Here is a 27,356-nt window from a genome sequence, read left to right as displayed (position 1 = left end):
CCTCCTCTCTGCCTATCTAAATCCTATCCCTCTTCTAGAGCTAGTTCAAGGCCAGCTCCACCAGCAGTGGAGCCTGCAGTGATCATGCTGCCCGCCTTGGAGTTCCCCCAGCCCTGCCTGGCCTTCCACAATTCCTGAGGCATGAGTAGTTTCCCCGGTGGACCGGGGGACACAGAGTCCCTGCGGCAGGCATGCTGTGGGGAGGAAGGGGAGGAGACGCTGGGAGCCCAAGGAAGGGATTCTGGACTGGACCGGGCAGAAGAGTGTACAGCTCCACTCCAAGGGCAGGGGAGACTGCAGCAGGTACAGGCTGATCCAGCAACCGTAGGGCAGTGTGGACCCTGGCAGCAGGAATGCAGGGGCTGCAAGGGAATCTGGGGGGAACCCAAGGAAGGGATGGCTGCCGGGCTCTGAACTGGGGCACCTCCAGGGTTCTGAGGATGTGGCCAGGCTGTTCCTCGAGGCTGGTCTGATGGTGGCCAGGCTGCCCAGGGGGCCCACAGACTGGGCTAGCAACCTCAGCAGGAGATGAGGAGGGAGTTGCTGAGTGCTGGAGCTGCAGAGGCTGGTGCCAAGGACTCTCTACGCAGGAGCTCACAGCCAGCCAGAGCTCGGTGCAGGGCATCCAGCATGGCTGAGGGGCCAGACGTCCCCTCTGAAAAGGAAGAGTGGGCAGCAGGGCGGGTCAGTCTGCTCATTCTGGCCCACAGAGCTGCTCCCCCGCCTCCCTGGGCCCTCCCCAGCCCTGTTCAGCTGTCCCCCCCTCTTGCTTCTCTCCCACTGAGGACCCTGGGGAAGGGACCTTCTAATACACAGTTTCTGGCCTCCTTCTTGGTGCCAGGGACCATTCAGGGCACTGGACATACCTGAGCCCTGCCCAGCAGTGCCCAGTGAGGCCAGCGAGCAAATGCTCATCAGCCGTCTGTCTCCCCGCCAGCCTGTGAGGCCCTGTCAGGCAGGAGCCGGCCTTGCTCCTCCTGATTTCATTGGGCACGAGCTGGCACTGATGAAATTCTGCTGCCCTGAACTTTGTCTAAACAACGGGGCCACGTGGCCTAGTACTTAAGGGAGAGACCTGAGGTTTTGGCACGGCTGGCCCTTGGCCTCTCTGTGCCTCCATCTTCCCATCTGTGGAATGGGTATGATAACAGCCGTTCCTCCGCAGTAAGCCCAGGACTGTGGGTGAGTCTAAACTGCCCACAGGGAACTGCCTGGCTCCCTTGGGGTCTGGCCACACTGGCTTCTGTTTGGCCTTTTCCCTGGGGTGTGTGCTCCCTGCTCTTGTCAAATAGCACCTTCAGCTTCCCGAAGCCTGTTCCTGAATGTACCCTTTGCAGGTGGGCAGGGCAGGAATGAGGTGGCATTTTGCAGCCCAGACACTTAGGACAGAGTTGCTAGGTCAGGATGTCCTCCAGCTGCAGCCAGGCTCTGGAAGATGGGGTCGGGGGCTCACCTACCATGTGCAGGGTCCCTGCAAGCGTCCAATGTGCTCAGCAAAATCTTCCCCAGGGCTCTCTTCGATATGTTCTTAAAAAGAAATGGAGGGCGGGTGGCACTTGGTGGCCCTTTAGAGCTTCTGAGTGGCTCCCTGTGTCAGATAGTGTCCCCCTGCCCACGGTCCCTCCCTGGCCCCCACCCCTAGGGTGGCCACACTGCCCAGACTCTAGGTGGGTGATGGAGCAGCATGCAGGACCCATTTCTTCAGAGATCACGTGCTTACAGATAACTGTCCTTGTGCCCAAGTAGGCACTTGGGAAACGACTGTGAACAGAGAGCCTCTTGATGCCTCAGCTCCTTTAATCCTTGAAAGAGCTTATGTTATTCTCATTTTAAGCAGTGAAAAAAGCAATTTGGGGGCTTCCCTGGTGGCGCAGTGGCTAAGAATCCACCTGCCAATGCAGGGGACACGGGTTCGAGCTCTGGTTCGCGAAGATCCCACGTGCCACGGAGCAACTAAGCCCGTGTGCCACAACAACTGAGCCCGCGTGCCTAGAGCCCATGCTCCACAACTAAAGAAGCCACCGCAATGAGAAGCCCGTGCACCACCACAAAGAGTAGCCCCTGCTCACCGCAACTAGAGGAAGCCCGCGCACGGCAACGAAGACCCAACACAGCCAAAAATAAATTAATTAATTTTTTAAAAATTAAAAAAAAAAGCAATGCTGAGAAAATGAGAAATCTGCCCAAAGCCACCCAGCTGGGAGATGGAAGAACCAGCATTTGCCTGCAGGCTCCATGGCCCAGAGCTGTGCTGGGAACCGCTACCCTCACAGCCCACAGGTGCGGGGCTGCCACTTGCCACTCTCCCAGGCTGTGCCACATCAGGCTGGGCCTCGGTAGCCCTACATCCTGGGCAGCCTGAAGCGCAGGAGGAGCCCGCTTCAAACCCTGAAGACCTGTGTTCACAGCCTACTTCCAGCTCATAGTGGCTGTGCAATCCTGGCTAAGTTAGTGTCTCTTAAGAAACATTTTTAAATGGTTTGCTGATGCTATTTAGAAATATTGATCTCTGTCTTATGATTTTTTTTTAAAATTGGGCACCTTGCCAAAGAATAACAATAATTTGTCTTTAGATTCTCTTCGGTGTTCTATGTGGATAAATGTGATACATAATTACTAATCACTTTGTTTCTTCCTTTCTAGTCCTTACATCCTTTCTTTTTCTATTTATCTATCTATCTATCTTTCTATCTATTTATTTATTTATTTATGGCTGCGTCGGGTCTTCGTTGCTTTGTGTGGGCTTTCTCTAGTTGTGGTGAGCGGGCTCTAGGTGCGTGGGCTTCAGTAATTGCAGCATGTGGGCTTAGTAGTTGTGGCTTGCCGGCTCAGTAGTTGTGGCGCACGGGCTTAGTTGCTCTGAGGCATGTGGGATCTTCCCAGATCAGGCCTCGAACCCGTGACCCCTGCATTGGCAGGCGGATTCTTAACCCCTGCGCCCCCAGGGAAGCCCCCATCCTTTCTTTTTCTTGTGCTACTGCATTGGCTAGAACCTCTACGTGGCACAAGCAGTGATGACAGGCATGCTTGTCTTGATTCTGATTTTTAGAAGGATTCCGTCTAACATTTCACTAATAAGTGTGAGGTTTGTGAGAGGTAGTTGGCTGAGACTCCTAACCTGATTAAGGACGATCCCTCCTGTTCTTAACTTGCCAAGAGGTTTTATAATAAGAGGAGCTGTTACTGACTGTTCATCTATTGAGGTGAACACGTGGTTTTTCTCCTTTTAATCTGCAGTGTGATGTACTGTGTTAATAGATGTTTGATCTTGAGCCGTCTTTGAATTCCTGGGATAAATCCAGTTTAGCCATATTGCATTTCTTTAAACACTGCCAGATTTGGTTTACTAATACGCTATTTACTATTTTTGCATCCATATTTAAATATGACATTAGCTTATCATTTTCCTTTCTTATTATATTTATTGTCCTCTGGTTTTGAGATCAAAGTTATATTAGCTTCATAAAATGAATTAGAGAGCCTCCCCTTTTTTTGGATTAGCTTCCCTGAGCTCTTTCTACATCTGGAAGTGGAGATGACACCTGCCTACGTAGGGAAAGCTCAGAGCCAGTCCCCGACACAGGCCGGGCTCCCCAGCCCCGCACCCCAAGCTCCTCCCCTGCCCTGGCTGTGCCAGCTCCCGTGAGCCTACCAGGTCCCGGAGCCTCTGCAGGAGCCGCAGCGCGTCCTCCAGCTTCTCCTCCAGCAGGGACAGCCGCACCCTCTCTGTCTCCACCATCTGCAGCTCCAGCCTCAGGTGCTCGTTCTCGCCCACCTTCTGCTGCGGCTCTGCCTGTGGGGACCAACCGGCTCAGCGCCCGCCCTGCTGCCCCCTGCCCCGTACTCACAGCACCGTCCCCAGGCGGGGCCCGTGGCCTGCCTTGACCCTTTCACAGAGGTCATCTCATCTGGCCCCCCAAGCCTCAGGTGGCCAGGCACATAGAAGCCCCACTGTCTCCCCAGGGATGGCACCGAGGCACAGAGAAGCTGAATGCCGGGCCTGAGGCCACACAGTGCGTCAGGCGGATGTAAGAATACACATCCTTCCTTTTCCGGTGGAAGGACTCCATCCTCCCTTCTTTTCTCTATCCATCTGCTTTTACTTTTTAAAATTTTTTGGCTGCAAGCAACAAACCGATCTGGCTAGTTTGAACAGAAAGGGAATTCACTGGCAGGCTAGTGCCTTGTTCCCAGAAGGGACTGGAAGCTGGAGAACCTCAGGATGAGGCAGCAGAAACATCTCGAGCCTCTCGTCCGGGTGCTCTCCAGCCATTCTCCCTGCCCCCCTCACTCGGGACAGAGAGCCCCAGGAGAGGGGCCCGACTGGCCCAGCCACAGTCACTGGCCCACCCCTGGCCAGGGCGCACTGACGCTGTTGATGCCATCAAAATACCAGAGGGTGGATGGCGGGAGGTCGCAAAATGTTGCATGGCCACCTGCCTTCCAAAGCAGGGATGGCAGGAGTGAGGCAGCCCCCTCTCTTAGCACCGATGGAGGGAAAGAGAAACAGCTGAAGGCATGGTGCCATTGGACGCTCAGCTTCGGGCAGGAGAGAGGAGGCCTGGGAACATAGTCTCTGGCTCTCAGTAACTGAGCTCCCCAGCTGCCTGTTTGAGATTTAATTAGAAAGGAGTGGTCGCTATGCCCTTTGGAACTGTATCAGATCACAGATACGTTTAAAAAACAAAAGAAAACAAAACAGTATAGATTTAGAATTTCAGGTATATAAATATAAAACTCTTTTATCAAAATCAGTTTGCAAAAGTGCATTGTGCTAGAGGGCTTAGTGAAATAATAACTTTCCATAGCATTCCATGTTTGATTACTATGGAACAGGGAAGTTGCCATGGTGTAGACAGATGAGAAAAAACATGCTAAGTGGTCTTGTTGAGATGGAGACACCTCTCTTGGTGTTGCCCGGCGCCACCCTTCTCCTCCACAACAAACTCACTAACTTTCCTTGAGGGAAGTGTCCCTCGTCCATTTCATCTGACTTTGATGGAGCTGCCAGTCATGGGACCCTGCCCGCCTACCACGCGGGTTAGCCCTGGCATGGACACATGACTGAGCCTGGACCATTGGAGCTCTTCCCTGAGATTTAATGTACTGGGCTATTATTGTCCCCCTGGGGTTTCTTCAGTGGCCTGATGGGAGCCTAGAGCTGCCTGTGGTCCTACCTTCCCTTCCCCCGCCACATGGAGCAGGCCCCTCTGAAGTAGGGGAAAGTGAGGTCAGCACCCAGAAAAATACAGAGCAGATAGGTGGAGGCAATCTGAGTCCCTGGATCCATCTTAGGAAGCTGAAGTGCCTGAAGCTCATCTTAGCTGTTCTTTTGAAACTGTTCTCCCAGCTCCGTATTCTAATAAATTCCTGTTTTTCACTCGAGCTAATCTGAGATGTATCCTTTAACTTGCAACCAAAATATTCTTCATTAGATCTAAATCATCTTCTGAGTCTTGGTTTGTGCATCTGGGAATGGGGCATAGCACTTGGCTGAGATCCCTCAGTTCCGCCTGTGAGAGACTCTAGCATTGGTCCAGCTCTCAGCCTGTGGGACTCAGCTGACCTCCTCCCCTGGTGTCCCCAGGGTCTTCCCACTGCAGCCCTGGGTCCCCAGCTGCTCCAGCTCCCCCACGGCAGGGGCATGGTCGGCACTGCCAAAGTGGGTGAAGTAGGTCACGAGCTTCTTGGCCGTCTGGTCATCACACCTGCAGTGAAGGAGAGTGCCAGCACTGAGGGAGCTGCTTTCCAAAGTCTGCTCCAGCCTGGGAGGGGGGGTGTTATTACCAAGTCTGTCACCCCTGAAAGCTGAGCGGGGCTATGGCACCCCCTGCTCACCCAGCCCCGCGGCTCCTTATCTCATCAGAGCAAAAGCCAGAGGCCTCGCCCCCTCTGCCCCGTGACCTCCCGACCTCCCTCCCACCCACCTTCACTCATTCTACTCCAGCCACCGCAGGCTCCTTATGGCCCCTCCTGCATGCCTCTGGGCCTTTGCACTTGCTGTTCCCTCTGCCTGGAATGCTTTTCCCTCATTTCCTTCAGGGCTCTGCTCAAACAGCACCTGCTCAGAGGCCCTCCCCTGCCCCGCCTCTCCCTCACACCTGTCACCACTCACTGGAACAGAGGCTCCAGGGCAGAGGGCCTGTCTTGGTTAATGCTGTTTTCCTGGTGCCCCCAAATTTGTTTGGCACAGAGTAGGTGCTTAGTATATGTTTGCTGACTTAAAGGGTTGGTGATAACAATGACCCTGGAAAATCAACGGAACCTTACAATATCATTTAAAAAGTCAAGGCCGCCCCCCAGTGGAGTACCTGCTGGGATCGGGTACCCGTGGGGCATTTTACATCCTCGATGGAGAATCCTCACAAAACCTCTGCCAATCAGGTGTTACTGTCCCATCTGAGAGACAGGAAGGCTGAGGCTCAGAAGTTGGGCGACTTGGCCGAGGCGCCCCAGGTGTCGGGAGCAGTGGGTTAGGAAAGGGACTGATGTGTTGAGGGTCCCACTAGAACTCCGGGGCAGGTCCTGGGGCCGCGGCCAAGGGAGTGAGAGTCAGTGGAAATTAAACCACCAGGAACTGTGCCTTGGCTCATCTCATTTCACCCTCACGCATGCCGGCCGCCGTCTTCTCCCCTCCCCCAACAGGTGACGGGACGGAGCGTCAGAGGGCATGGAGGTGACCCAGCCTGGACGTGAATCGCGGGGGTCGGCCTCCCACGTTCAGGGTCTGTCACTGCACGGAGGGGCCACCCTGTGCTTCCAGGACGACTGTGAGAGCCCGGCGCCCTGGTGCCCAGTCCTGGGCGTCCTCACCGGCACACGCACCCACGCCCGCAGCTGGAGAGACCGGCCAGCAGGGCCTTGACCTCGGCCGGTGGCCCCTGCTCCTGCTGCCACTTCTCACTGTCGTCCTCCTCGTCAGAGGCGGCCTGGCCCTCGACCGAGCGGAACAGCTGCTCGTCCACTGCTGGAGAAGCACGGGCTGCAGATAAGGGACAGAGGGAGGGGAAGCAGGCAGCTCTCCGGGGGGGTGCAGTGGGGAGGGGAGAGAGGCCCTGGTGCCATCTCCCCTGCCGGTCCCTCACCCACTCCGCCAGATAGTGGCTCTCCCACCCCCTTGGGCTGTGCCGTGCGGCCCCCTCCGGTGTGCCTGGCCCGGGACCCCCTCCCTGGGTTTCACACGGGGACACTGGGAGCGAGGAGCCTTCCTCTCTTCTCTGCTGAGAAGCCGGGGCCCATCTGTGCCCTCAACGGGCGTGTTATTTCCCACTGAGGACATGGTGATCCCAGCCAAGGCGGCCAAGGCCCTCTCTCGGGCTGGGCCGGGGCTCTGCAGGGCACGGGCACCCAGTGAACCGATCTTCACCTCTGAGGGACCGCATGCCTCCAACGCCCAGGGATGTGCAGGGGGGGGTGTCACACGTGTGACTCGATGTGATCCCCGACGTGGCCATGCCTCCTGGTGCACTGCAGCCGGAATGAGCGTCAGAAACCCCGGGCTGTGTCATGCCCGCCTGGGGTCCGGCTGCCCCGCGTCAGGCCCCGTCTCCGGGGGCACCTCCACTCCACCCTGGCTCGGGGGACATGTGAGTCCAGCCTGGCCGGTCAGAGCGCAGACCACCCAGCCACATGACTGGTGCAGGCAGGGCCAGGGGTCCAGCGTAGCCAGGGAGAGTCGGGCCGAAACTTGACTCAAACTTCCAGAGAAGGGTGACACCACTGTTCCTCCAGCCTGGGGTCTGGAGGGCGTGGGTCTGAGCTGCTGGGGGCCGCCTTGTCAGTGTGAGGGGAGCCCATGCACAGGACGGCAGGTGAGGCCGGGCGGGATGGGGTCTGCTGACACTCTTGGGCCTTTAAGCGAATTCTGTGAAGCCGCAAGTTCCCTTTAACTAGAGCCGGTTCAGGCCGAACTCCCGGACAATGTCCTGACTGGCACTGCCGGCCGTGGAATCCTCCACCTTCCCGCCCCCAGAGGATCACGTGCAGCAGCTTGGGGGTGGGCCTCGACGCCTGTATTTCTTTCTTTCTTTTTTTAAAACAAATTTATTTATTGATTTATTTTTGGCTGCATTGGGTCTTCGTTGCTGCGCGTGGGCTTTCTTTAGTTGCAGCGAGCGGGGGCTACTCTTCGTCGCGGCGCACGGGCTTCTCATTGCGGTGGCTTCTCTTGTTGCGGAGCACGGGCTCTAGGCGCGCGGGCTTCAGTAGTTGCGGCTCGTGGGCTCTACAGCGCAGGCTTGGTAGTTGTGGCGCACGGGCATAGTTGCTCCGCGGCATGTGGGATCTTCCCGGACTAGGGCTCGAACCCGTGTCCCCTGCATTGGCAGGCGGATTCTTAACCACTGCGCCACCAGGCAAGCCCCTGGGCACCTTCATTTCATGAGGCTCCTGGGTGATCCTGGCTGGCTGGCAAGTTTGGGAACCACTGGCTCAGGTGTCCTGATTTTGGACACCCAGCTGTGTGGGCTCAGGGCCGTTCTGTTTTGTCTGAATAAAAAGTGTCCCAGACCCAAGAGAACAGGGTTGAGGTGACTGGTCCATGACTTTTTGATTATGTGTGTTTCCAATATTGATCATTTGTTTTTCGTTGTGGGAATTTCCTGATGATGTGTGTGTGTGTGCGTGTGTGCGTGTGCGTGTGTGTGTGTGGTGTCATTATCGCCACAGTCGTCCCGGTGCCCAAGGCAGGGGCAGTAGGGGCTCTGACGTCGGGTGGGAGGGATGGCACCCAGCAGCCCGTCCACTCCTGCCTGCAGCTGAGCTGGAAGAGCCCTACTGGCTCAGACAGCTTTTCTCTCCTTTCCTCCTGATGCTCCACAGCCACCAGACCCAGGTTCATTAAGATGACGGGCCTCTTTGCGCTCTTCTTGAGGGATGACCGTCCAGCCCTACTTACATACCTCTTAGGATGGGGAGATTACTCCACCCCAGCTCCCTGGCCCAACCCACCCCTACATGGGATTGACAAGAGACATATTCTCCCATGCTGAGCCAGAACCTGCCTCCCTGGATCCCACCCTCCCCCACTGGGTGTCTGCTCTGAGGCCCGGGTGTAGGGGGGGCTGGGGGCTGGGGACGCCCAGCCTCAGCAGGTAGGGGATGGGGTTCTGTTTGGAGGCCAGATTGCAGCATCTGCTCAGACAGGACCCTGGGAGCAGGGCTGGGGCACAGCCTGGTCAGTCATGAGCTGGCAGCAAGCCTGGGTGTGCGGGACAAACCTTCGTGCAGGGGTCTGCTCCCCGAGCTGCTGTCGGAGCCCCAGGCTCCCTCTGGAGGGAGGTCTGGGCCTCTGGTCCCACCATCCTCAGGTTCACCACTCTTGGCTTGTGGCTCTGGGCTGGCTCGTGGTGAGGTTGGGAGGTGGCTGTCCTCCGACCTGTGGGTGTGGGAAGACACAGGTGTTGGGAGGGAGGGGGCTCAGCCAGTTTCCTGCGGGAGAGCGTGGGGTATGGGCCCGCCCTTCCCCACTCCCTGCTCTGCACGGCTAAGCTGTGATATGCCTGCAGAAGCCCCTGTGTGGTCTCTGTGGCAGACCCCAATGGCTCCCTACCCAGTGGCCAGTATGGCCGAGTCAGCCTTCCATGGTGGATATTCACCCAGCTTCCCTTGCAGCTAAGACGTAGGTTTGTAACTGAATTTTAGCCAATGGGACTAAAGGCAAAATCTTCTGAGGAGCGTCTGCATCCAGGAGGGCTGGGCAAGGGTCCTTGATTCCAACCCTAGCGCTGCCAATAGGAACTGGCAGTGGGACTTGGGCTCCATTTTGCAGGTGGGTCACTGGAGCCGATGCCTCTGAGGTCCTCCCAGCTCTGATTGGGTTCTTGTGGTCGGGCCTCTGTGAGAGGGCAGGGACCCGGAAGCCATTAGCTTGTCCAGGAGCTCCTCTGGCCACGTGCCGGTCAGGGGGACCACGGCAGCTGTCCCGGAGTAACTGGGACACGGGGAGAAGGCACTACAGAGAGGCTGAGCAGGTGTGGGCGCCCAGGGTTGGTCAGGTGAACTCACCACCCAGAGGACCACCTGCTGAGCCAAACAAGTGGGGGTCTGCAACGTTGTACATGAGGCCCAGGGTGAGCCATCCGCCGCTTGGGGCCATCCAGCACCCTCTCCCCAGGGGTGACAGCTCCCCGATTGTCCCCACCCCCAGCCACAGGCTGCTCACCTGCTCAGAGGAGGGCGTAGCACACAGATCAGCGTAATCCCACCCCCAGCCACCATGATTGGCTAAGGGCTGCACAGGTAGCCAATGAGATGGAAGGAGCTGTAGGCTCGGGGAATCTCCCGGAAACAGAGGCAGCCTCTCCCCAACCAAGCAGGTGTGCCATGGGGAGATGTGACAGCCACCTGTCACTCTTAGGGGGCCACCTGGAGGCGCTGGGGGCTACGGATAGAGCCTAACAATGACGGCAATAGGAACGGATCCTTGGTAACATTATTAGAGTTGCTGGATCAGGCTCTGCCTGAAGCTAGAGCTAAGCCTAACCTTTTGTGTGTTTTTTTTTTTTGCGGTACGCGGGCCTCTCACTGTTGTGGCCTCTCCCGCTGCGGAGCACAGGCTCCGGACGCGCAGGCTCAGCAGCCATGGCTCACGGGCCCAGCCGCTCCGCGGCATGTGGGATCTTCCCGGACCGGGGCACGAACCCGTGTCCCCTGCATCAGCAGGCGGACTCTCAACCACTGCGCCACCAGGGAAGCCCTAACCTTTTGTGTTTTATGAGCCGGTAACTCTGACTGATAAAGTCCTGCTTTCAGGCTCCCCCAGTGCAAGCCGAGAATGGGAAGGTGCTTGGCAGTAATCAGTGTGAGACCCCCCTGGATGGGGATTCTTGGTTCAAAGAGAAACCGTGTGATTAGAGCTTAGGTCATATCATTTGAGGTCTACTTGGGCAGGGGACAGTCCCTCTCAATTCCAGAGGCTCAGACCACAGCCAAAAGAAGAGAAGACACAGGGGTATAGGGTCCCTGTCTCCAAGACTCAGGGGAGGAGGCAAGTAGCCTTTATGTGGCCCCAGAGGGCAGTGCTTGACCAGGATGAAGGGGGAGGGGGAGCAAAGATGAGAGAGAGTCAAAAGAAGGCAGTTTCAGCTCCCTTTGAGGAAAAACTTTCTCACAAGGACTGCTGACCAAGAATGGAATGGGCTGCGTTGGTAGGTGGTGAGCTTCCTGGCAGAGGAGGTATGCAAGCAGATAAGGGACTTTAATGGGTGGAATTTTGAATAGAGTCAGACTAGGCAATGTCTAAGTCTTCCCACTGTGAGGAATTAATTTTTTCTCTAAATTATTGAAGGGCTTCAACAAGCAAAATGAGATGGGGGGACAGCCCTTATTCAAAGTTTCCTAGCAGAGGCTGGGCCTCCCCTCCCTGCATCCCCTCAGCCACTGGAGTCTCAGAAGCCGCGTCCAAGAGCGACTTCCTGCGTCAACACAACAGTAAATCTTTCAGCATGCTCGCTCGGTACCAGGCACTGTTCTAGGGCTTTGAACATTTCCTCACAACAACCCCACAAGGTAGGTACCATCATCCCCCCCATTTTGCCAGAGTAACTGGCTCAAGCCGCACAGCTCGGAAATGGAGGAGCTGGGTTTACACTCAGGCCCCTGTCTCCAGGCCCGCGTCTCAGTGGCCCCACCAGGGGCAGCGGAAACTTGCAAGGCAAGCTTGGAATGGCCCAGCCCAGCTGCTGTCCTCGTTAGGTGACCACAGGTCACATGCAGCAAAGTGGGGAAGAGGAAGCCAGCGAGGACAGAGTTCGGAGAGTGGGACGGATGAGGACACACTTTGGAATTTTCCAAGTGCAACGGGGCTGCAGAGAAACAGAGTGGGGTGTTACTCTCGTCCAGCAACTGGTCTCTAACGGCCCGTGTCGCTGCCCCTCTCTCTGCTGGGCCGATCTGCAGGATCGTTTGCGTGTCACACAGATGAGCTGTAATATCTCCACCTTGAAACAAATGCAACAACCCTCCCACCATGTGGCTCCTCCACCCGCTTCTCTGCCTGCTCTGCTCACATCTTGTCACCCGGCACCGCCACACTGCCGGGCCTGCAGAGGCAGGGCTGACCCCACATCGCTCCCTCACTGGATGCCTCCTTCCCTCGGCTTCCGGGAGACGCTCAACCTCCCCTGCACCCTTTCTTCTCTGCTACTTCCTCCTCTTCATCCTGGCCCCTAACCCCCGCGGCGCCTCGGGCACCACCCGAGGACCTCTTCCCTTCTTCGTATGCACTCCCTCTGTAAGGTCTCAGCCAGTGCTGTGGCTTCAAGCACCAGTGGCTTCCAAATCTGCCTCTAGCTCTGGCTTCTCAGATCTGGTTTCCCAGTGAGCTCCCCAGCGCAGCTGCTGCCTTGGCATCTCCACCTGGATGTCCCACAGGCATCTCCACCGCCACCCTGTCTTACTCCGTCTGCCTCTCCTGCTCCTCCCGTCCCCGTGTAAAGCGCCGTCACCCACTTGGCCACCCAAACAGTGTCCGTTGGGTTTGGCCACCTGGAGGTCATACGCAGGGCCTAGTCCGGGGGGGCCGCAGCAACGGTGCTGGGCGGAGGGCTGCAGTATAGATGCTATTCTGTGGCACCTACAGTGCCTGGGTCCGTACAGGCGGGGGTGGGCAGGAAGAGGGGCGCGGTCCCTGCCCTCAGTGGTCCTCTGGGTGGAGACACGGGACCATCAGGCAGGGAGAGCAGAGACAGCCCTCATTCTTCAGGGCCGTGCCCGCTGGACGCAGGGCTGGACCTCCCCCAGACAAGGAGGGCGTGGGTCTGCAGGGCGGGGCGGGCAGGCTGAAGGAGGCAGGACCTGGGGTTGAGCAGCATGAAAGAGGCCTGGGCGGAAGAAGAGAGGTGGCAGGTGTTTGGGGACAGACGGGGGCAGCAGGGCCAGGATAGCGGGCTCGCAGAGCAGACCAGAGAACGGGTGGGCTGGCCCTGACCTGGCACCCTGCTCTGGGCTGGGCCTTGGTGTGCTATTCCGGGCAGCTCTCATCCCTGGGCTCTGAGGTTGCTGTTTCTCAGAGGACGAAAAGATTATGTCAAAGAGGTGTTGGGGTCAGGACGGTGATGCGGACCCGGGTCCACGCCCTGCCCAGCCCGACCTGCCCACGGCCCACTCCCTGCTTCACAGGCCCCACTGAGCTTCATACTACGGGTAGTGGAAGCATGTGTTAGGCTGACCCAGATGGAATTGCTGACTTCCTGCTTTTGACCTGCAAAAGGCCACCTGAGAGTGGTTCAGACTAAGAGGACACGTCTGTGTAATACTTCTTGATTGACCGACTGCAAACCCTCACCGCAGTAGTTTGTGAAAGGCTTTGTTGGAATAGTCCGGCCTTAGAAATCTGACAGCTCTTGGCCCTGGGACTGGACCACAGGGCCCAGTGGTTTAATGAGTGTTTCTCATAAGAACGAGATCCCTGAGGTTGGCTCTGGGGAGGAGATGCAGTGACCTGGGGGCAGGTGGAGGTCACATGTGGCCCCCCCCCCGGGTGGGCTGAGTGCTATGGCCCCCCTGACTTGCAGCTCCAGCTTCTTTGAATGCTTCAGCCCCAAAGTCACAGAGAGGACCCTGTAACCTGATAAGTATGTGTCTCTTTCCACCCACCCCCAGGCCATCAGCATTTGCTGTCATGGCCATTTTCTGGAAAACAGCTCTGACCGTGCTCCAAAGCCTTCTGTGTCTTCCCATGGCCGACCGGACAAGTCCAGATCCCCCCGTATTCCAGCCGCTCCCTAAGCTAGTTTCCGCAAGTGATGACGCTAAGATCCGGAGGAGGAGCGGATATATTTTGTTCAAGAGGGTCCCACAGGTGGCGAGAAGCCCACCTGCCCACCTCCACTTCTGCACTCCAGTCCGCACTCTACTCTGGCTGCCAAAGGGAGCAGAGGTCAGCTCTGACCCTGTCCATCTTCCCTGCGAAATGCTTCAGTGGCTCTCTCTGTGGCCAAGAGAAAGAACGCCAGTGTCCTTAACACTACCTCGAGGGTCCTTCACGGTCTGACCCGGCCCAGCCCTCCAGCTCATGGCTGCTGGTGCCGCCTGGGCATGGCAGAGCCAGACCCACTGACCTTCCGGCGCGTTGCCCTCTAGGTCCTTGCACGTGATGACCACGGCCAGCACCTTACTGTGTGCCAGACGCTGCTCTGTTTTTTTCCCTTATATATACAGAATTAATTTTTTAAAATTGAAGTATAGTTAAATTACGTTATGTTAGTTTCAAGTGTACCGCAAAGTGATTCAATTATACTTGTGTGTGTGTGTATGTATACACACACACACACACACATATTCTTTTTCAGATTCTTTTCCTGCATAGGTTATTACAAGATACTGAGTAGAGGTTCCCTGTGCTCTACAGTAGGTCCTTGTTGCTTACCTATTTATTTTATAGATAGTATGTACGTGCTGAGTGTTTTAATGAAAAAAGTCATCTATTCCTCCCAACAGCCCTAAGAAAAACTTATTCTCATTCCTACCATTTCACAGATGAGAAAACTGATGTCCAGAGCTGGGGAAGCTTGCTGAGACCACGCAGATCCCTCGAGCTGCAGTGTGTACCCATCCCGAGCTAGTTCTGCCTGGAAAACCCTGCTGGTCCTTCAACCACCCACCTGCCGGGTCCCCGACACAAATGTGGCTTCCTTTCAGAACTTGCCTCCGTACCTGGATGCCCTGAGCTCCCACGGTCTCCAGCAGCTGTTGTGCTGTGTTTCCCCCATCAGACGGCGTTTCCTGGAGGGCAGCCAGCACAGGACAGAGTGGCCCGTCAAGGTTTGTTGAACGATGAATGCGGGAACGGATGAATGACACCATTGGCAGCAGTTCACATGACTAGCGGGAGGGCCCCGGGGGGGATTCCAGCTCCTCCCGTCCCTCTGTTCTTGGATTGTTCCAGAAGGACAGGAGAGCGCTAGCTTTGCAGCCACAGACCAGGGGCAAGTCCCATCCCCATCACTGCCGAGCCCCATGGATGGGGGCTGACAGAGGGGTGGACCCTCCAGGTGAGAGGGTGAGGAAGACCTTCCCAAACTGCAGGCATTTTGGGTCACTGGCCCTATTGTTGACTAATACAGATTTCCTTTCATAGGAAACATTATCACCAAGAGTAAAAAGCCACTGTCTCTTGCCATAAATAGAAGGTAACCAGAAAAACAAAGACAACAAAACAGCCAGTTCTAGCTAGATCCTGTTTTCAGGCTGTTCTTTCTTTGTTAAAAAGAGAGTTGGCTAAGGGGAGTTAGAGATTCACCAGGTCAGTCCAGGACCTGAGACAACCAGGACCGCAAAGGCCGGCAGAGGCCCTCGCTGGCCTGTGACCCCACGCCCACCCCCTGCCCACCTCGGGCCACTCTCCTCTGGGGGCACGGAGGGGCTGGGGGACCTGCAGAGACACCTGTCACCCCACAGGCACAGCGGAGCACCTCCCTCTCAGCTGCAGGCCCTCCTGGGGAGAGGCGGGCCCGCGGCAGTCCACGGTCCCCTCACGCCCGGACAGACCACGTCCTTGTGCCAGCAGGGCGTTCCCTCCAGCTGCGTACCTCTGCGTGCCGCCCTGAGCCCCGAGTGAGCCTCCCTCTGACGCCTTCTTCCTGCTGGAGCCCGGCGGCCAACACGATCTGACAAGGGCCAGATGTTCCCCTCTACTCCTTCCAGCCCTGGCAGCTCACGCCCAGCTCCGGGCCTCCGACGGACAGAGCCTCCCTTGGTTCTGCGATGCAAAGGGGGGTTCTCGGGAGCTGCCTAATCTGGGTTCCACCCCACAGGACCGTGGCTTTGCGATGTGACGCTCCGCAACTGCCCCTGCCCCCCGGCTTCCATCTCAATCCTCTCTTCATTCACCAGTAAACACTGATGGGCCCTGGAGTCCCATGAAGATGAAAAGAAATAACGGTACTTTTAAACACGGGGAGCTCCTGCCTCCGTTTAGTATTCAAGGGGATTTTAGGTGGCACTCGGATGAACAGGTGTGTGTGTGTGTGTGTGTGTGTGTGTGTGTGTAACAGTTAAGTATTTAGTATAATGGGTACTAAAGACAATTAATGAACCATTTTAGTTTTATGTTTATGACAGTGATAAAACTTCCTTTTAAATTAAGTAAAAAGAGTGAGATGATTTAAGGAAAAATAGTAACTAAAGGATAACAGTACGGGTGCTCTGCAGGTATGGTTAAAGGTGACACAGCTCCTGGGAGAGTGTCTGAAATTCGGCAAATGCTTGGACAGCAGCACTGTTGGAGCCAAGCTCTTGCCCCGTCCCTCAGCCACTCGTTCTATCCCCCGCACAGCAGAGGACCCCACCGCTAACATACTGACACCCTCTTTTTATAACATTCCTGTGCTATCCCTAAATGAGCTAATAGACCCTGTCTTTACATATGCTTTGAAGAAATTAATGTGATGCCTTGTGATTTAAAGGAGAAAGGAATTTTATAACATACATTTCAATAAGTAAATGCTCAGATACAAAGAAAATTTCAGATGCTTAAAACTATAATGGCTAAGTTTGAATTTGAGAGAGGTAAGGTAATGTTCAGTGGAATGTTGTTGACACTCTTTCCCTATAGTTGACATTTTGAAATAAGGACTAGGGAAAGATACTCAGATAGATGGTGGAGGGACAGATGGACAGACAGATAGACAGATATGCAGACTCCCTGGGACGCAGAGTAATGAATGCCAGTGGACACAGGAACTCCTTACCAGCTGGTAAAGCTTCACAAATGTTGCTATCATCTGTGATGTGGTTATGCAATGATGAGCCACCCTTGGAAAATTCCAAACAAGTCAAAGTATAACCTTCCCTCAACTCACACTGCATTGCATTCTTGCAAAATTCTTTGCATATTAAACCTGTGCAAAAAAACTGTGTTTGTATGGAAAGCAGACTTAGGACCTAGGCTCAGATAATTGCAGTGAAAGCAAGTTTTTCGCAGAACGAACACACAGCAGGGCGTTTGGAAGTCATGTGGGGTACAAGGCAGTCCTGGTGGGTTGTACAGGGCCTACCTGGAGGCCTGTATCCCTGGAATCCACCCCCAAGTGCTGGCAGCACCGTCCTCCTAGTCACTGAAACAAACAGTCCCTCCCCACAAATTTCCAGAATGTCTCTGGGGGAGATATTGCTCCCATGGAGATACCTTGTTCTCACCACATTCACAGGCTGCAGGGATTAGGGTGTGGGATCTCCGGGGTCATTCCTAGAAATTCTGCCCGCCCGCACAGTAGCCATGGTGCTGCCACAGCAGGACAGACACTTCATTGGAAAGAAAGGAGAAGTGAGTTGTTCGAGGCTGTACCCAAGCCAGTGGTTCATGGTTGCAACAACAGAAACCATCACTGAAGCAGGAAAGGAATTGGTGTGCAGGACACCCAGGAGCTAACAGAGTCGATGGGCAGCTTGGAGGGCCAGGCTTGGGCAGAAAGCAAGGGAGGGCAGACCCAGCTGGTGCAGGAGCAGAATTTCTAGGAATGACCCCCCAAGATCCCACACCCTAATTCCTGCAGCCTGTGAATGTGGTGAGGTATCACTGCTGGGATGGTGTTATGTTATATGGAACAGCTGACCTTAAGCTGTGTCACCTCATCACACGTGTCCCTTTAAAAGCAGAGAACTTTCTTGGCTGGTGCAGAAGAAGAAGTTAGGGAAATGTGAAGTGTGAGAAGGACTAGGGTCGTTGCTGGTTGGAGGATGAACAGGGACACAGGAGATGGCATGTGGAGAGCGACCCCTGCTGACAGTCAGCAAGGGATGGGGATCTCAGTCCTACAACCACAAGGATCTGAATTCTGTCAACCCCTGGGTGAGCTTGGAAACAGATTCTTCCCCTCAGCCCAAGGTCAACAGCACCTTAATTTCAGCCTTGTGGGAGCCTAGGCAGAGAACCCGGGCGAGCCTGCCTGGACTTCTGGCCTGCAGAATGTGAGATCATAAGTGGATGTTGTTTTGAGTGCCTCCGTTTGTGGTAATTTGTTATGGTTGCTAGGAACCAAATACAACCACCCAAACAATCACACCCCATCTGTCTTGTTGGCACAATCTCAATTGTTCCGTCAGGCACTGAGTGGCCAAGTGCTTCCAGACGGGAGATCTGATTGGTTTAAGCTGATCATGATTATTCCTCCCTTTTGCCAAGGATTGGTTGAGGAACAGGCATGTGATGTGATCCTGGCCAATGAGAGATGAGGGGAGGTCTTCCAGGAGGGTCTCTGGGAACAGAGAAGTTGAAGAAGGAAGTTATTTGTCTGTCTCTGGATGTGGCAGTGATGCCTGGGCCATGGCAGCTATCTTGTGACCATGAGGGGCCTTTGCTGATAGGCCAAGATGACAGGCTAAGAGTCGGAAGATGGAGAATTGGGTCCTTGCAAACATCACTGAGCTGCTGTCCCCTGGACTTCTCATGCAGGATTATCAATGTCCCTGTGGTTTAATCCATTGTGAGTTGAGTTTTCTGTTACTTGCAGCCTAAAGCACTGTCACTGATAAACACTTCACAGCACTGCTTGGGGGTTAAATGAGGTTGTGTATGTGAAGTCGTTAGTGCAGTGCATCATAACCACAGGTGCACAGAAATGCTGGCCTCTGTTCCCTCCTGCCTCAACCCCTGGTTGAGTCAGGGTCCAACCAGAGAAGTGGGGCCAGTAGGGGATGCCCATCTACATACACGTCTATAGCTACAGTGCTATCTCAAGAGCTTTGTAACCAGGAAGTGGCCTCTGTGCTCAGCGAGTCTGAAATCCAGAGGCAGGGGAGCGCACAGGCGGCCTAGACCCTTGGGCACAGCAGAAACTGTGTCCACAGGCAGAACCTCTTGGTTTCAGGGAAGCCCTCACCCTTGCTTTAAGGTCTAGCAAGTGATTAAATGGGGCTCACCCAGATTAACCAGGATCATCTCCCTTACTCAGAGTCAACTGGTTAAAGACTTTAATTCATGTGTAAAACGCCTCAAGGCAACCGTAGGTTAGTGCTTGAACGACTTGGGCTGGAACCAAGTAACTCAGCAAGGTGACCCAGCCAGAGACCATCACACCCCTGCATTCAGCCTTTTCTGAAATGGATAGAAGACGTTACTCTCATTTGCTTCCCTCTCTGCATTCAACCCTCTGACACCCAGTAGCCCCCGAGCTTCGGGAAGCTGCAGGGCAGACAGGACATGCAGGGCCTGGCCAGGGCTGGCCAGGAGTGGGGTCGCCAGGCAGCCAGAGGTCCTGGAGGCTCGCACACCGGCTGCCTTTGCTGTGTGGCGTTTCCTGAGTGAAGGCTCGCAGGAAACAGAGACGGGTGTGTGAAAACAAAAGAACAACAGTAGGAAGAAGAGCTTGCGGTGGGGGGGGGGGGCCTTGGAGGAAGAGCCGAAAATAAATCCTGAAGAGGGGAGTGTGCAGACAGGCCTCGGGGCCTGGGAAGCCTTTCTGACTGTTGCTCGTTTCTGGTCCCTACCTGAATGCAGGGCACCGCCTCTACTGCGGGGTGGGTGCAAGGGGGTGTCTGAGCAGGCCCCCCACAGTCCGAGCTGCTAATCTGGCTCTGCAGTTCATCCCACAGATGAATTGTGTGCTGGAGACACTGTACTTACCAGAACGGCCCGACCTCCTGGAGCCTCCCTTCCCCTGGGCGACATGGACCCCGGTGAAGTCACAACAAAAATAAATGGAGGATGGAAAGGCCAGGGACTGTGAGAGATGACAGGGGAGCAGGCTGGCCGGGCCGCGGCCTCTGAAGATGTCATGGGATGTAGCCAAGACAGCTGGGTGGATGCGAATTAGTCAGAAGCTGCCTGGGAGCAGTCGGGGAACCCTGTGCCTGAAGTGGACCAGGGAGGGGTTTGGGGTTCAAGGAGAAGAGACGTCAACATGGCTGGAGGGGTGCACAGCGGGCAGAGTGGAGGAAGCTGGGGCCAGAGTGGGGGCCCCATCTCTCAGGGCCACGGTCATGGCAAGGAGGCCCTCAGCCCAGGTATCGCAGGATGTGACTGTATTACTGTATTTGGAGACGGGGCCTTTAAAGAGGTGATTAAGTAAAAATGAGGTCCTAGGGTGGCCCTCATCCAACGTGACTGGTCTCCTTGTAACAAGAGGAGGTTAGGACACAGACATGCACGGAGGAATGACTGTGTGAGGACGCAGGGAAGAGACGGCCGTCTCCAGGCCAAGGAGAGAGGCCTCAGGGGAAACCACTGCTGCCCACACCTTGATCTTGGACTTCCGGCCTCCAGAACTGCGAGACGGTGCCCATCTGTGGTTGATGCCGCCCAGACCGTGGTATTTGTCACGCAGCCCGAGCTGACTAATACACTGCCACTAACACACTGTAGCAAAGCAGCCACCTCCACCGCGCCCTCCCCTTATTCATCCCGTGTACTGTCACCTGTTGGTCAGCGGTCTCCCCCCAGGACGTCAGCCCCACGAGGGCAGGGACTTTGCCTCGTTCATGGCTGTTTCCCTTGGACCCGGGGCAGCACGGCACTCTGGGCATGTGACAAAATGTGGTTGGATAAAGAACAGTCAGTGGTTAATTCTGACAGAAAATTGTGAAGAGACCCCACAGAGAATCTCTGTCCCCTCCCCGCTTCAGGGTCTCTGATGTCGGTGGCTCCAGCCTTCTCTAAGTCACCCCTGTCCTCTCAGGAGGATTCAGGGCAGGTGATGGGAGCCTCAGGCGTTTCCCATGGTCCGTGCACCTGCCCGGTCAGGCCGCAGGTGGCAGAAAGGAGGGGCATTGGGCGCCATTGCTGCCCACAGGAGCTCCCAGTCGAGAGGGGCTGCTGTTCTTTGCAGAAGCCACCTCCCCTTCAATCCATCCGTGAGACCCAGGTCCTGTGAACCAGAGTGGCAGTGATTGGTCCAGAGTAGTCACATGACACCCCGCCAACTTAGCCAGTCAGCATATTCCAGCATCCCTGGTACCACTGATTGGTTCAGGGATGGGCGTGACCCATGTCAGGATAATCAAGAGTTAACCTAAGGATTTCCTTGGAACTACTGGGAAAGAAATGCTCATTCTATTGGGTTACCCCAATAGAAGGATTGGTGCTAATCCTGGGCTCGGAGGCCCAAGCATCCACTTTTTCATCTTCCCTTTGCTTGGTGCCACACTGCAGCCTTCACTCGTCTTGGATTCTCACTTCTAAGAGGAAGGTCACGAGGTGGAGTTTGTTGGTTTTGTCTCATGGCATCCTCCTCCTGTCTCCTGATAACAGCACCCACTTTGCTTTCAGGAACTGTCCCGCCCCCTACCTAGCATCCACCTCTCCCAGACCACAGGGTTGAGTGTGCGTCCTAGTTCTGGCTGGCTGGCGTATCCTAGCGCCCTGGCCACAGTGATGGCCTAGACGTGGCCTGTCACCCAGGCTGGGCTGGGCAGCGTTCTTCCCTGAGACTTTATCTGCAGGTGCTGGGAAGCAGTATGCAGGTCACTGAATTTGGAAAGTTACGGATCTGGGGTCACTGCAGCCTGTCCCCTCCCATGTGGAGCCGGAGTGCGTGAAACCGAGCAGGGACAAGCAGAGGTTCGGGATGGATGGACAGTGCCGGTGGCACGGGATTTAAAGTCTGCTCCCTGCAGGTAAGTGCCAACTGATGACAATGAAATTGGTGGACTACTTACTGTGTACCAGGCACAAGTCGAAGTGCTTTTTACACGTTATCTCGTTTAAGTCCTGCCTATGACGTAGGCACTGAAACTAACCTCATTTTCCAGATGAGCAAACGGAGGCAAAAACAGGTAGAGTCAGAGCCTCTCAAGAAGTGTCAAGGCACCAAAGAAGATGGATAAAGCAGGCGGTGGCCAAAGGCGACTGAGTGGTCTGCACTTCAGGACACCCCGGGTCCTGTGCGGCTGCCCCTGACCTGGGAAACCGATATCGTGGTCCTCTTGTCACCTGTCTGTGTGCCTGAGGCCACCCGCCTGGCTTGGAACTGGGAAAGCAGGGCTCGCAAACGTAGGGTCTCAGAGCATCCCCAACTAACCTCGAAGGCACAGAGCCGAGGCCTGTTCCCGAGCCCCGAGGGAAGCAGCGCGAGAGCCCAGGACTCTTGGGCCCTTGAGGACTGAGTCCAGCCTGGGCTATGCCCTGACTGCCTGGGTGACCTTGGCCAGATCACCTCAGGGAGGGACTCTATCCATCGAACAACTCAACAGGTGGTCCCCGGCTCCTCCCCCCTCACTGCCTGTACTCATTCCCCGGCTCCGCTGCCCTCTGGGGCCCCGCCCTGGCTGTTGGGCTCACACGGACGTGCACTTGTGGTTTCTGGGCAGGCCTTGCTTTTCTGGATAGAAACGAACAGATGTCCCGTGCTTTCTGCCTTTAATAGCGTTGTGGAGGCCATGTGTCTGAGGCACATCGCAAAGACTCATCACAGAGCCCGCCCCGGGCTTCTGGTCAGGAGCAGACAATGAAACCCAAACCCCAGCGTGTTCCAAGCACTGTTAGGTGAGTTCCTGTAACTTTCGGCTGAAGGGCATCCCCACCGCTAGAGATGTCTTCCCAGCTGCCCCTGGAAGGTCATCTTTACGCAGGTGTGGTGTGACCGCCCACGTGCCATGCTGGCCGTAGTGGGTAACCTGTGGCCAGTGGAGCTAGAGGTGTCGGGGATGCAGTGAGAAATTGTAGGTGGGACTTGAGTTTAGGTCCAGGCGGTGTGGCTTCTTAGCAAACTCTGGCTGCAATTTCAGGGTGATGTAGCAGGGGGATAAAAGGTCCGGTAATCCCCCATCGAAGGCTTCCTGTGTCCCGGCCGGACCCTGAGGACTCAGGAGGAACCACAGTCATCTGACATCCCCCTCCTCAGCCGGTGCGCAGTGGGATCCTTTGCTGAACTGGGCTCCTGGGGGTCCGTGACTGTGAGCGTGACCAGGTAAGATTCTCGAGGCATGGTTCTCACTCCCACTGACCCCTGGGGTCCTGGCTCACCATCCAGCCTGCAGCGCGCAACGTGCCCACGACACATCGGAGTGCGGCCACTCGTGTCTGCTCTCCCCAACCCAACACGAGGTGAGGACACCACGGCTGGCTCTGGGTGACCCCTTGCTGGCTCCTCCACCCAGAGGTAGGTCCCCCTTGTCGACCTGGCTGCTGCCTGTGGCTCTAGTGCCTGTTTCACCCTGCAAATCCTAAGGTGCTGTCCCTGAGGAGGTCTCTGACCTAGGATGGAGAATGGCAGGTTGAGGCTCTGCCCAGCTCCAGGTAAGGCCTCCAGGTGTGGGGCTGGTGGTCCGTCTCTTCTCAGGCGCTGGACCCAGAAATGGTCTCCTCACCAGCCTCCTTGCCTCTCACCTCCCCTCCTGCCCATTTGTCCTTCACAGGCAGCCTGAAGCATTGCTCTGAAGCTCAAAGTGATCACTTCTGTTTCGAGCCCTTCTCTGTCTCCCTCGTTCTCTGGGGTGAAGGCCTCGTGCCTCAGCCTGGTGCTCAGGGCCCTTCGCCATCCTCGCCTGCCCTTCCAGCTTCCTTTCCTGCCACTTTCCACCTCAAACCCGCCAGCCACAATACGTCTCCCTGTTCCCAAGAGGCACCAAGGCCTTCACACCTCCAAGCCTTTGCACTCACGGCAACCTGAATCTGCGATACCTCAGAAAACTCCTACTCATCCTTCAACACCCAGCTCAGATGATGGCATTCCCCCGAGAGATGCCCTAGCCATCGTCACTCACGCTGGGGTCAGGGTCCTGTGCTTGCCCACACTGTGCAATTCCGGTAGGACCCTGACACTCAGCTGACACTGTCCACTCCTTGTGGTGGTCGCCACACACATAGGGTTCTCTGGGGCCAGACTCTGTTCATATCAGCAACACCAACGACCACTACCATTACTGTTTATGGGGGGTACTGTGATAAGGGAGAAATAAAATAATAATCTCCAGCATTCATCGAGAGTTTTCTCAAGGCTAAGCGTTATTCTAAGTGCTTTGTACGTATTAGCACTTTATCTTCAAATTCCCTATGAGGTGAATATAATAATCATTATTATTCTTGTCACCCTTATTTTACAGATGAGGAAAAGGAGGCTCACAGAAGCAAAAATGACTGAGACATGGGCTCCCCTGGTGGCACAGTGGTTAAGAATCCACCTGCCAACGCAGGGGACACGGGTTTGAGCCCTGGTCCGGGAAGATCCCACATGCCACGGAGCGGCTGGGCCTGTGCGCCACAACTACTGAGCCTGCGCTCTAGAGCCCGCAAGCCACAACTACTGAGCCCATGTCCCACAACTACTGAAGCCTGTGCGCCTAGAGCCCATGCTCCGCAACAAGAGAAGCCACTGCAATGAGAAGCCCGTGCACCGCAACAAAGAGTAGCCCCCGCTCGCCGCAACTAGAGAAAGCCCACACGCAGCAACGAAGACCCAACGCAGCAGGAGACAGTAAATAAATAAATAAATTTATTTTAAAAAAAAAAGACTGAGGCAGGTCAGAGCCCAGAGCTGCCTGCTCAGCCTGCACCTCCCTGCCCCCACATCACTGAACACACACGTCCAGGGCAACAGGGCCCCACCCCACTTCACAGATGAGGTAACTGAGGCACAGGGGGAGGGGCCAGCTCAAGGTCCCACCATAAAGATCTGGAAAAGCTGGGATTCAAGCCCAGGTTGGGCTGGGCCTCCCGAGCTTGGCCCTCCACCCACCGAGCCCCCCTCTGCATCTCAACGGCCCCGGGTGGGCCTGCAGCAGGTGCTGGGCCAGCAGTGTCCCTTTGTGAGTCCGGGGTATTGTCCCCTGGACAAAGGCCTCAATTCCCACTAGCGGCCACCCACACGCTCACTTCTAAGGATAAAGGAATCCGCAGCCAGCAGCCCCCCAGCTCCAGATGGCGCCCCCCGCCCGTCTGCTTCCCTCCTGACCCACTGACTCTGTGCCCACCCCCCATCAGGCCGGGCTGCTGCACTGGGGTGGAAGAAAAGAGGTGGCCCTCCAAGGCCTCATCTTTGTGTCCTCAGCATGGCGGCCGGCCCAGTGAGCTGCCCTACGCCTCCCTCCCCCCCATCCATCCCAGCCTTTTCATCCTTCCCAGACAAGACACAAAGCCACAGAGGCGGCCCCTCCTCCGGCTCCAACTGAGCTAGCTTTTCTGTCTTCTGGGCGTTGGAGCCCAGCCCCTGCCCAGCAGTGCCGGCCCCAGGCAGCTGCCCAGGTGTCTTAAAGGCCCAGCTTCTCCTCCGTGGCGCAGAGCAAGGGGCGGCAGGGCAGAGAAATGGCTGAGACACGGGGCTTCAAGAGAATCTAGTCACCGGGTGGAGGATGGTTCCCCTCGAAGCAGGATCAGGCCATTGGACCACTCAGGGCTCGCCTGGTGCTTGACTCCTGCACGCCCATGCCCTTTCTGCCAAGACGTTTTTGAGGCTGCATCCATCCATATGCTTGTTGGTCCGTTCACTTGTTCATTCACCATCTTACTGGGAGCCCTGGGCCTGGCCTGGTGCTGGGCCAAACAACGTCAAGACATCGTACTTCCCTAGGAGGGCTCACGGGCTGGGCCAGGAGGCCAGTAATCTGGATCCTTTTGGCCCATCCTCCCAGCAGGTTCTGAAGCACTGAGACAGGAAAGGTTGGTGACGGTGCAGAGTGCCCCCAGCTACCCCAAAACGTTCAGCAGCCTGGGAGAGCTGACTCTGAAACAAGCCTGTCCTGCGTTTAAGCAGGCTTCCTTCCGGGGCCTCCACTCAGATTCTCCACTTGCCACAGGTGGGCTGTTCCCGAGACAAGAAAGGGGATTTGGGCTGTGGCTTCCCGAGAGGAGCAAAGGCAGGGGTGTGTGTTATTTAACACGTCTGGGATACGTGCTCCCGTGATTCTCCTGGGAGGCTCTCAGTCTCAGAGTTCGACAGGGTTGGCTGTGGGTTTGTATATGTTTGGTGGGTAAGTGACTCAAGTTTGGTCAATCAGAGCATCCAATCATCCTGGCCCCCTGATGGGTTCTGGGATGAACATGTTTCCAGGTTTGTCCATTGAGGCTCAGCCTGGCACTCCAGTGGGATAGCTCAGACAAGAGGTGACCTTTCGAGATGTAAGTGCCCCAGAGGCTACCAGGGGAGAGAACTTGCCTGAGAGTGAAGCACGGCTTCCATATCCTGGTGACATTGTTTGAGTACCTGGATCCAGCCATGCCTGAAGCTGGACATGCTTAAACTTTACTGAGAGCCAGCTTTTTTAAGCAAGTCAGTTTGAGTCAGGCTTTCTGGCACTCATCTAAGAGACCTGGCTGATAGGAAGAAAGAGAAAACAGGAGAGAAAGGTGGAGAGGGTTTGGGTGTAGTTTGGGAGAAGTGACAGGGAAACACTCTAGATGGATGGGGGCAGAGGTTAAATGACACTGTATAAGTCGTGACGTCAAATATTCCATATGAAACTATTTGCATCATTGCAACGTAATCCGCATCTTCCCCTCTGGATCATCTGTCAGGGTTACTATGCTCACAAATGTGCCGGGAGGAGGGACTCTCTTGTGCGATTTGGAGGAGTTGAGTCTCCCATCTGGGGCGAGGTGGAAGCAGAAGCTGATGGGGTTGTGGTGGACCGGGTAATCCTCCGCAGACTGGGCTGGCTGGGTGAGCCCAGGGTCTTTGCCCAGCTCCAGGAGGCTGCAGGTCACGTTGACATGTGGAATACTTGTATCTGATCCAGGACCCCCGTGGTTCTGAAAGCAGCAGTTGCTCTCTTGGGGCCCCTCTGCACAAAGCATGTTTGTGTCCCAACATGTGTGTTCATGGCCCGTTCCACTCGGGCCCAGGAGACCCTCAGAGGGCAGTGGGCATGCCTGTAGCAGCTCTGTGTACCCAGGTATCCGCACAGGGCTTTGTCCATAGAAGGTGCTTAGAAAACGTGGAACGAATACATGAGCGTTTCCAATGGCTTAAATATTTACTGTCTGTTCTCTTAGGTTCCTGGTCAGGATGGTGGATTGAGGTGCTATGGGAAGCTCTCTTTCTATGTACAAACACACAGAAGTGCTGGACAGAATATAACCATTTAAAATAATCCAGTCAAGGTCAAAAACAAAAAGGTAAGATGCCCAGCTTGTGTGGGAACAGGAGATGGAGCTGAATTGCCCCTGAGGGGTCAGGACTTGGGTTCTGACGCCCAAGTGGGGAAGGGGCAGGAGACCCTGCGTGCTGAGTGAAGACAGGGAGGCCGCTGCATGAAGCCCGGGGCCATCCAGGGCCATCTCATCCACAGACAGAGGCGAGGAAAACCCTGCTGACTGACCTTGGGATGTTATCCTAAGGAGCGGAGCTCAACTTCTCCCCGCCTGTGTAGTGAGAAACTCTGAGCTAGGAAACGCATTTAGAAACCAGCCCAGAATCAGGCCCTGGTTGAGGCAGAGGGCGAGCTCCATGACCCTGGAGATCAGGGGGACCCTCCAGGATCCTGGC

At 55.7% G+C, this 27,356-nt stretch overlaps 1 protein-coding gene across 1 annotated transcript in view; it reads right to left on the bottom strand.

Annotated features, from left to right (window-relative positions):
* Positions 1 to 226: 226 nt before the first annotated feature.
* Positions 227 to 27,356, bottom strand: part of EFCC1 (EF-hand and coiled-coil domain containing 1) — a 32,724-nt gene continuing 5,594 nt past the window's right edge. The window contains 7 exon segments of the mRNA XM_089919826.1: positions 227 to 655; positions 867 to 888; positions 890 to 1,017; positions 3,649 to 3,793; positions 5,567 to 5,708; positions 6,826 to 6,982; positions 9,219 to 9,376. Of these exon segments, the coding sequence (XP_089775952.1) occupies positions 519 to 655; positions 867 to 888; positions 890 to 1,017; positions 3,649 to 3,793; positions 5,567 to 5,708; positions 6,826 to 6,982; positions 9,219 to 9,376 (889 nt within the window). The 3' untranslated portion in view covers positions 227 to 518.

This window comes from Delphinapterus leucas, chromosome 10 (genome assembly GCF_059928025.1).
Source record: "Delphinapterus leucas isolate spDelLeu-1000000601 "Yukka" chromosome 10, BTC_Dleu_Yukka2, whole genome shotgun sequence".
In the NCBI taxonomy this organism is placed as follows: domain Eukaryota; kingdom Metazoa; phylum Chordata; class Mammalia; order Artiodactyla; family Monodontidae; genus Delphinapterus; species Delphinapterus leucas.
Note: the sequence above shows the minus strand (reverse complement) of the source record. Positions and strands in the feature narration are given on the sequence as shown.